Source organism: Amphiprion ocellaris, chromosome 7, assembly GCF_022539595.1.
Source record: "Amphiprion ocellaris isolate individual 3 ecotype Okinawa chromosome 7, ASM2253959v1, whole genome shotgun sequence".
Classification (NCBI taxonomy): Eukaryota; Metazoa; Chordata; class Actinopteri; family Pomacentridae; genus Amphiprion; species Amphiprion ocellaris.
The window spans coordinates 442,252-450,898 of NC_072772.1; the positions used below are offsets into that span (position 1 = coordinate 442,252).

The following is an 8,647-nucleotide window of genomic DNA, read 5'->3' on the forward strand; positions in this document are numbered from 1 at the left end:
ATCATGAATTCTTTTGGTTCACTTTACAGAAAATTCAATTATGACAGCAAGATCTGCAATGTTCCTCCTAAACATAATGTTTTTTGCTGCCTTTATATCAAAGTAATGCAATTTTAAAATCAATTTATTGCTGCTGGGATTCAATATAGTGACCAACAATGATTTTATGGTCAGATTCTGGAATGAACCAGCAGGAATGTTCAGTCAGACGAGTTCTTTGACTCTGGTATTTGCATCATTGGACACGATGGATGATGTGTTATTTTAGAACAGACAAGAGGTTGAATGTAAATAGTCTGTGACCGTACACGCCCTTCCTCTTTTGCTTACATCAGAGTGACACAGCAGAAACTGAAATGATAGCAAAAAGCAAATATAAATAATGAAGGGTTTTACTTTGCATTTCCACTTTGCATTGTGCTTTTATTTGTTTTAATAGATTCATTTAACTTTGTGTGAGAGACAGATAAAAATACATTTTCAGCTGTTGCCTCCTGTAACAGTGACTTTCACCTGTTTCTCTTTGATAAAAGTTCTAGAAAAGCTATGAAAGATGAACTCCGGCTCTGATTCCACCTCAAACTGCAGAAATGAAGTTCTAGTTAATTCAGTTGTAGTTGACATCTGACCTGGATTTCATTGCTCTGCCGTCATTCTGCACCTGAACGCACCACCGTGGATACGATCTGATGTAACCCCTAAGTGGAGGGCATTTGTTTTCCAAAGTTAAAACTAAAGAGCCATTTGTCCAAAAAGGAAGAAATTATGCATCACGTTTGCGGCCAACAGGGATAAACATGGAGATAATTCATGAGAAAACACCGTGTAAGACAGAGAAAGTTTGAATTCTTTGCAGCGATCTGCAGGTGGAGCTGCGTTCTCTGATTTCCTGCAGTGCACCTGGATCCTGAACGCAGCACAGTGGTGCATTTAAGTGTGGTGGAGACGCACCGTGTCCAGTGTGCTGCATTCAGGCTCCGTGGCTGTCAGACTCTCCGTCCTCTCTTCTTCCTGTGTGTCTGCAGCAGCTTACCGGTGTATCGCTGTGATGGATCGCTGGAGGGGCAGAGTGGCTCTGGTGACCGGAGCCTCGGTGGGGATCGGGGCGGCCGTAGCCAAAGAGCTGGTCCGCTGCGGGATGAAGGTGGTGGGCTGCGCCAGGAACGTGGACAAAATCCAGGTTTGGACTGAAGTGAAAACTTCATTTCTGCGGATTTCAGGAGAAATCAGAGTCAGGATTTTTCTCTGCTTTGGACAGAATTACAACAGAGACGCTGATTGATAGACACTAAATTATTATTATTTTAATTTCTGCAGTTTTCAGGCGAAATCAGAGTCAGATTTTAGCTTTGGAGAGAAACACAAACCCAAACCCAAACCCAGGAGATGTTTGTTCAAACTTTCTGAGTTTTAGAGGCAAGGCAGTCTTATAAAAGATGATTCAGAAGGTAGACATTAAAAGCATGTGTTAAAATCACAGAAATAAAACACGAGTTAAGCAATATAATTAGGGCTGGGACTTTTACGCGTTAATTGAGATTAATTACAACACAAATAACGAACTTAATGAACGCATTTTATTGCACCTTTCTCAGTTCCCTAATTTGTGGCACACTAGTAACTGATGAACACTCCAGCCCAGTAGGTGGCGCGAATGAACCTAAAGTCTGTCTGCAGCTGCGATGAAGAAGCACAGGAAGCAGTGAGTGACGTCAGCGCTCTGGGGAACAGCGGAGGAAGATCAGATTGAGCTCGTTGGGAGGAAAGTTTTCTTGTAAAAATCTTCCTGATGGCAGCTTGGATAAAAGCCTGGTTGTTTCCTGATCACCTCAATGTAAAACATGTTGCTGTTAGCACCAGAGCTAACGTTAGCTACCACCGTCCTGCTAACGGTGTAGCCATCCCATAATAGACCACTTTTCTAGACAGTGCTTGTGTTTACAGAAAGTCTTAAAATGTTGAATAAAATCGCTATAATTGCACTTAGATTTGCAATAATCTGTGAATGTAGCAGACAGATGAAAAATGCAGATAAATAGAAATGAAACAAACATTTTTATTAAGTTTATACTCTGTCGAGGCTCTGCCTCCTTGGAGGAGGAATAACTGCAACAACAAAAATATCTGTCTTTTAATAAGTTAATTATAAACTTTGTTCATAAAAAATTACATAAATAAAAATTGATATTCCTAAAAAAAGAACCATGAAAACGACACCATTTATCAGACCCAGAAACTATGAAAACAGAATGAATCTGTGGATTTTCAACTCTCTAAAGCTCCTTGAACTACTTCTGCTGATGTTATGTGCCATACAGTGGAAAAAACAACTGAATCCAGGCTTTAAATTATCGAAATCACTTTTTTCTACAAGTCCCACTTTAAAATTTTTATAAACTTTAAATTATAAACATATATATGTCTATTCATTGATTCAACTGTCAACCACAATTTTATTTGAATTGAAAACCTTCACTTATTGTTTCAAATATTGCTATTTGACAAAAGTGCGATTAATTGCAATTAATTACAAAGCCTGTAATTAATTAGATACATTTTTGAATCGCGTCCCACCACTAAATATAATCAACACAAAATTTTATGATCATAAAAACAGAGAAACTAAAACTCAGATAAAAAGAGAGAGAAAATAAAATCACTTTAAAAGTTACAATGCAGTGCTGATATTAAGGCAGTTGTTGTTTCTCAGACATGGAGGATGTGCAGATGTTGAAGAAAACGTCCGCTGACACTGACTTGTTTGCACAAAGATCAGTTTTTTTAGAAAGAAGACCAGCGGAGCATTCTCAGCCGATGGGAATAACTCAGCTTGAATCACAGAGACAGCTCACTTTTATAGGTTTAGTCTCATCAGTAACAGGTCCTCACTTCCTCCACATTAGGACAACATTCCAACATGTCCAGGAACAAGGATCTCTTCCATCTAAACACAAACAGTCCAGGACTAGCAGAAACCACTCCTCAACTATTATTTAAACAACATTTCAGCCATAGATGGGTTCTGGAACACGTCCTGAGAACCTGAACTGCAATCGGCAGCATACAAATGAAACTGAACACATATCTGTGGTCGGACACTACACAGTCATTAGTCAAAGGCAACACTAAATAATTAACTCTTTAATCTTGGTTTATTAGAGCTGAGCGTTTCAGCAGACCTGCAGTTTTCTGGAAGTTTGTTCCAGATGTGGAGCATAGAAACTGAAAGCTGCTTCTCCATTTTTGGTTCCGACTCATTTTATTTTTTCGTAGAAGAGAAACAAGGGAAAGTTAGTGTTACATAAGGATGAAAATGGATTTTAGTGTGCCTCTCACTTTAAATGAACTATTCCATGTCGATATTTAAAGTTGCTGTTTGTGCTGTAATATTCTGCTGTCAGTCTAATGAAACCATCAGAGGAAGGGCAGGTCTGACTCATGAAATCAACAACTAAACCTTAAATGGACACATCTTCCATCTTCACACTGCAAACACAAACTCACCTGCTCTACTTGAGTTTATTTGAAACTTTTAGTTTTGTGTAGAATCATAATGTTTGATGCAAATTGGTCTGACTGGTATTTACTGCCAGTTTAAGACATAAGAGGTTTCATTGTCATTTTACAACTGTTGGCAGCCATGACAGCAAAATTACAGAAGGACTCAAATCTAAAAAGAAATCTAAAATACAATAAGTAGGTCTATAAATAAATTTAGAAAGCAAAGAAACACGGTATTGCATAGTCCTCCACAGCGTAGCCTAGTATGTGTAGCATTGCATGGTATTATACAGAATAGAATTACACTGAAGTATTTCTGTATTGTGCCATAACTAAACTTATATTCACACTTAAATACTTGAGTCCATACAAACCTGCATCACTTGAAATAGAACATCATAAAAGTTGCAGTTTTATGTCAAGACGACAAAATATTTGTGTGTTTAGCAGAACACTGCAGATCACAACTTAATTTTAGATAAAGTGAACACAAATGATTAATTGCACTGAGTAAGAAACTCACATAGAAACAGTGCATTTTTAAAAAGAACTATTGAAAGAAGTGCAGTGAATGTGTTGAACTTGACAAATTTGGTTCATTATTATTAAATCTTAATTCAATAAATGCCTCAAAAGTTTTGCAAAATAATTGTTATGCTTTAAAAGGCAGAGATGTGATTTCACACAGAAAATGCAGTTAAATGAGTTTGACTAAACAGATCAAGAGATGAAATGCACTGAGAGCTGCACGATTAATCGATTTGAGAAACTAAAAAAAGTCTTAAATCCTCTGATTTCAGCTGCATACATGTGAGTATTTTCTGATTTCTTTCCTCTTCTATGACAGCAAACTGAATGTCTTTGGTTTGTGGTCATTTGAGGACATTATCTTGGACTTTGAAAAATGTTGTTTGCCATTTTTCTCTTTTTTCTGACATTTTATAGATGAAGCAACTAATCGATTAATTGAGAAAATAATCGATGAGTGAATTGAAAGTTAAAATAGTCATTAGTTGCAGCCTAAGTGGCTTACTAATACTACCTTCAGTGGACAATTCCCTGGGATAACACCTGTCATAAATTGTTCAGAGTTTCTCTGAAATCAGCAGTTTGCTTTAGAATTCATGAATAAAAGCTATGACAGATCGATCTTCCAAAATAAAGGCTCACCTTATAAAAAAAAAATATAAATGCTAAAGACAGTATTTGCAAACTTATATTCCCCAAATCTACACATTTCAATCAAAATCAACCATTTGAGTGGCAGGTTGCTAAAACCACAGACTTGATTGTGAAGCTGAACGTCTTTTATGTTTTTAATTCTCATTTCAGGAGCTGGCAGCGGAATGTAAGAAAGCAGGCTACACTGGGGTTTTGGTGCCAATCAAGTGTGATTTAACCAAAGAGGACGACATCCTGGCCATGTTTGCAACCATCAAACAGCAGCACAAAGGCGTAGATGTTTTAATCAACAATGCTGGATTGGCTCATCCTGACCCGCTGCTGAGCGGCAAAACCAGCGGCTGGAGGAACATGCTGGATGTAAGAACTCAGTTTCATTACCGAGACATTTGAACAAGAGTTAATGCTATTAATGTTATGAAACCTGTGCCTTTCTCTACTTTCCTTCTGCTCGGCGTCTTCCAGGTGAACGTTCTGGCCTTGTCCATCTGTGCACGTGAAGCGTATCAGTCGATGAAGGAAAGAAACGTTGATGACGGCCACATCATCAACCTGAACAGGTGCAGTTTTATTTACTGATGATCTTTTCTGTTGAGTCAGCAAATCATCACCATTCAAAGTGTGAGGATTATTTTCATGACCGGTTAACTGTCTGATCAGATTTGTGCAAATATAGTCAAACTAAACTTCCCCTATGCCCTTTTGTTTGCAGTTCCGTCTTCATATTTGTCACCGGTCGGACTTTTGTCCTCATTGGCAGCTTTGTGGTTCCGTGACAGTTCCTTTTTTGAACTGCTGGACTTCCTGTCTGCTGTTCTCACACAAACCTCTCAGGTTGTTGTTGTGAACTGGCAGTCACTTGTTCAACCTGCTGCTCTGCACAACTTAACTCTGGCATGTCAGACCAAACAAAAGCCGTGTCGGCTCCACCAGAGGCAGCCAAAAGGAATCCAGCCCAGGATAGCATTGCAAAACACTCAACACCTGCAGGGAGTTGTCAACTCGAGTACCGTTATCTCCACTTTATCTGCTAATGTTTGTTCTGCTCCATATAAGTCTTATTTCCACCGTCCATCGGACCGGAGTAGATCATATGTGGAAACAGACACAAGTAGAAAAGGACTACCAAATACAGCATCAAAACAGTAGTGGAGACTGAGCTGAAAAAATCGAGTGCACATAAATTAGGTAAATAACATGAATAAAATACTTGATTTTTAAAAATTATAGCGGTGTTGACTTTGTTAACTTTAACAGTTAGAAAGTGCTTTACAATAAAATAAATGTCTAATTACTAAAATACTCAAAACCAATTAAAAAAAGATCCTAAGCATGCCGTATAGCAAGATAAAATAGTTAAATCAAGTTTTATTTTTTTGTTTTATAAAGCATGTTGAAGATAACAGCTACTGCACCAATGTGCTCCCCTAGCAAAAAGGACCGGAATGCAGCTAGTGTAAATATCATCCATGGTGTGATTTTTTTTTTTTTTTTTACCTTTTGCTTTTTGCTTATATTGTCAATCTGAGTCAGGAGTTAATCTGCAGATGACTTTTTTTTAAAGTAATTGATCTGAGAAGTGAAAAATGTCCATCACAGTATCCTCTGTCTTGTCCTCAAATTGCTTGCATCAGCCAACCAGCATTAGTTGAATTCAGTTCAGTGACTAATTGTTACAACTTGAGACCAAACACAGTAAACGTGACTTTAAAGTAGCAGCAGAATTCATCATTAGGGATTTTTTAGGTCTATGCCCTGAGATTACTTCAGTACATGCTGGTAAATTCTGACCTGGTAAATCTTCTGTTACAGCGTGGCAGGACACGTGGTACATCCTATTTCTGGTGCACATTTCTACGCTGGCACCAAGCATACAGTGACCGCCCTGACCGAGGGCCTGAGGCAGGAGCTGCATGAAGCCAAGAGCCACATCCGAGCCACCGTAAGGCTTCACTGCTGTCTGCATTTGAAATATAGTTGATACTCATTCATCCTGCTTTCTGATCCTAAGATCTCCCACAATCCATCTCCAGCTCCACAATTAACACCAATATTAAAGCTGAAGTTTACTTTCCCTGCAGAGTATTTCTCCTGGTTTCGTGGAGACTGAATTTGCTGACCGATACTTACAAGACAAAAACCTAGCCCAACAGATGCTCTCTCAACAAAAGGTAAAAACAGTGTTCCTATGTTAGTTAAAAGTCCCGTTGATATAATTAAAAGAATTTAAAAGAAAACTAATTAAGCACTTTTCACTTCTCTGACAGAATCTGACTGCAGGGGACATTGCAGAAACTGTTGTGTACGTCCTTGGTGCTCCTCCACATGTGCAGGTGTGGTTTTTAATAACTTTTTTTAATTTTCCTGATGCCGACTTCTGTCCTTTTACTGTTAAAATATCAGCAGTTTTCTCACAATCTGATAGCTTTTTTTTTTCAGATCGGAGAACTCCTGATCCGTCCTGTGGAGCAGCAGATGTAATGATGCCCTGTGTGGCAGCCAACACACACTCCACCTGATTTCTTCACTACAGTCACAAAACAAATGGTTTTCCACTCAAGCATACAATAAAACATCGTCTGATTTAACATGAAACTTGCCGCCTTTTTGTTACACGGAAGAGAATCTGATTCGTAGCTGAATGCCACGTCAGTAACTTGGACAGCCGGGTAGTTAATGGATCCTTTGTAGGAAGTTACTTTGGTACAGCAGCTACAATCACTGAACATTACACTATTTAAACAGACTGACATGCACACACACACGCACACACACACACACACACACACACACACACACACACACACACACACACACACACACACACACACACACGCACACACACACACACACACACACAAAAACATGCCCGATATATAGAAATAAGTGTTGCTGTCCCACATATGATTGTTACACATTCAAATCAATGAATACTAACTTAGAATACTGCATATATCATGTATAAATATTATGGTAATGTAAAAATTAAAGCTGAAAAAGCACACGTACATGTGTAATACAGAGAGTTAAACATCTTGCTCACTTGCTAATTCATTCAATTATTCAATCAGTAATTGTGTAGCTACAAGAGCTTCAGTAAATGCATCGTTCCAGAATTAGAGGGTATTTTACATCCCATCCATCCAATTTCAAATAATCCATGTACAAAATCCTAAAACATGCAGTTGTTGCGTAAATTTAAGAAAATAAAACGAGGGGAAAAGAAGGTTTGAAAATAGTTTTAAAAATACCTAATAGGTCTGGAGTTCCCCCTAAAATGCAGTTTTTCTCTTGTCCCAGCCCTCTGATGACCAAATTAAACCTCAAATAAAACTGTTAAAATGAAATTTAAATCTCCTTTTTTGGTATTATTTTTTTTCATTGATGTCTCTTGTAATTGTGGGAACATTTTTTTAATCAGCATAATATTTTAAATACTTATTATGTATGCAGCGTGTCCAACAACAACAACCCTGTTAGCAGAACCTTTTCAGCTGGTAGAAGAAGAAAACAGCGAATCACATGAAACGCTGGAATTAACATCCAACTGCGTCCTACAGAATGGGTAGAGCAAAGCTGTGTCCTCTCTTCTGTTTTTCATATTTTCATCCCATTGTCAGCCTCGATTGAATGTCTCCCTCTGGCTCATATTATCAGGATAAAATTAATTCTTTTTTACCTTTTTCTTGACTGTTTTCCATCAGTCAGTTTGTCCTCTTGGTCAGCAGTAGCAGCTAGCTAAATATCTAGCTTCTACTGCAGCATGGATCAGAGTAGGGTTAGCAAACAACACAGAAAACATGCAAGAAAAATGCTGCCACTGATGTGGAAGCTGAGCCAATCATACCTTTGACAGTTTTTAACTTATTGTTGATAAATATGGAACAGAAAATAGTAAAAGGTGCATTTTTTAAAAATTTGAAGCCCAAATGTCCTCCAATTCTGGAATGACCCAAACGTTCAT

The 8,647-nt window shown here is 38.1% G+C and overlaps 1 protein-coding gene across 2 annotated transcripts; it reads left to right on the forward strand.

The window, feature by feature from the left end:
• Positions 1–954: 954 nt before the first annotated feature.
• LOC111580065 (dehydrogenase/reductase SDR family member 11-like) lies at positions 955–7,278 on the forward strand. Of its 2 annotated transcripts, none has more exons than XM_055012476.1 (7): positions 955–1,180; positions 4,834–5,043; positions 5,149–5,243; positions 6,496–6,625; positions 6,765–6,854; positions 6,951–7,016; positions 7,109–7,278. In XM_055012476.1, exons 1-7 carry the CDS (start codon positions 1,049–1,051, stop codon positions 7,136–7,138), a joined length of 753 nt encoding a protein of 250 aa, XP_054868451.1. In that variant the 5' UTR covers positions 955–1,048; the 3' UTR covers positions 7,139–7,278. The 2 variants fall into 2 exon arrangements, with proteins under 2 accessions (XP_054868451.1, XP_023143396.1); XM_023287628.3 differs by having other exon boundaries at positions 956–1,180; positions 7,123–7,278.
• Positions 7,279–8,647: the final 1,369 nt, after the last annotated feature.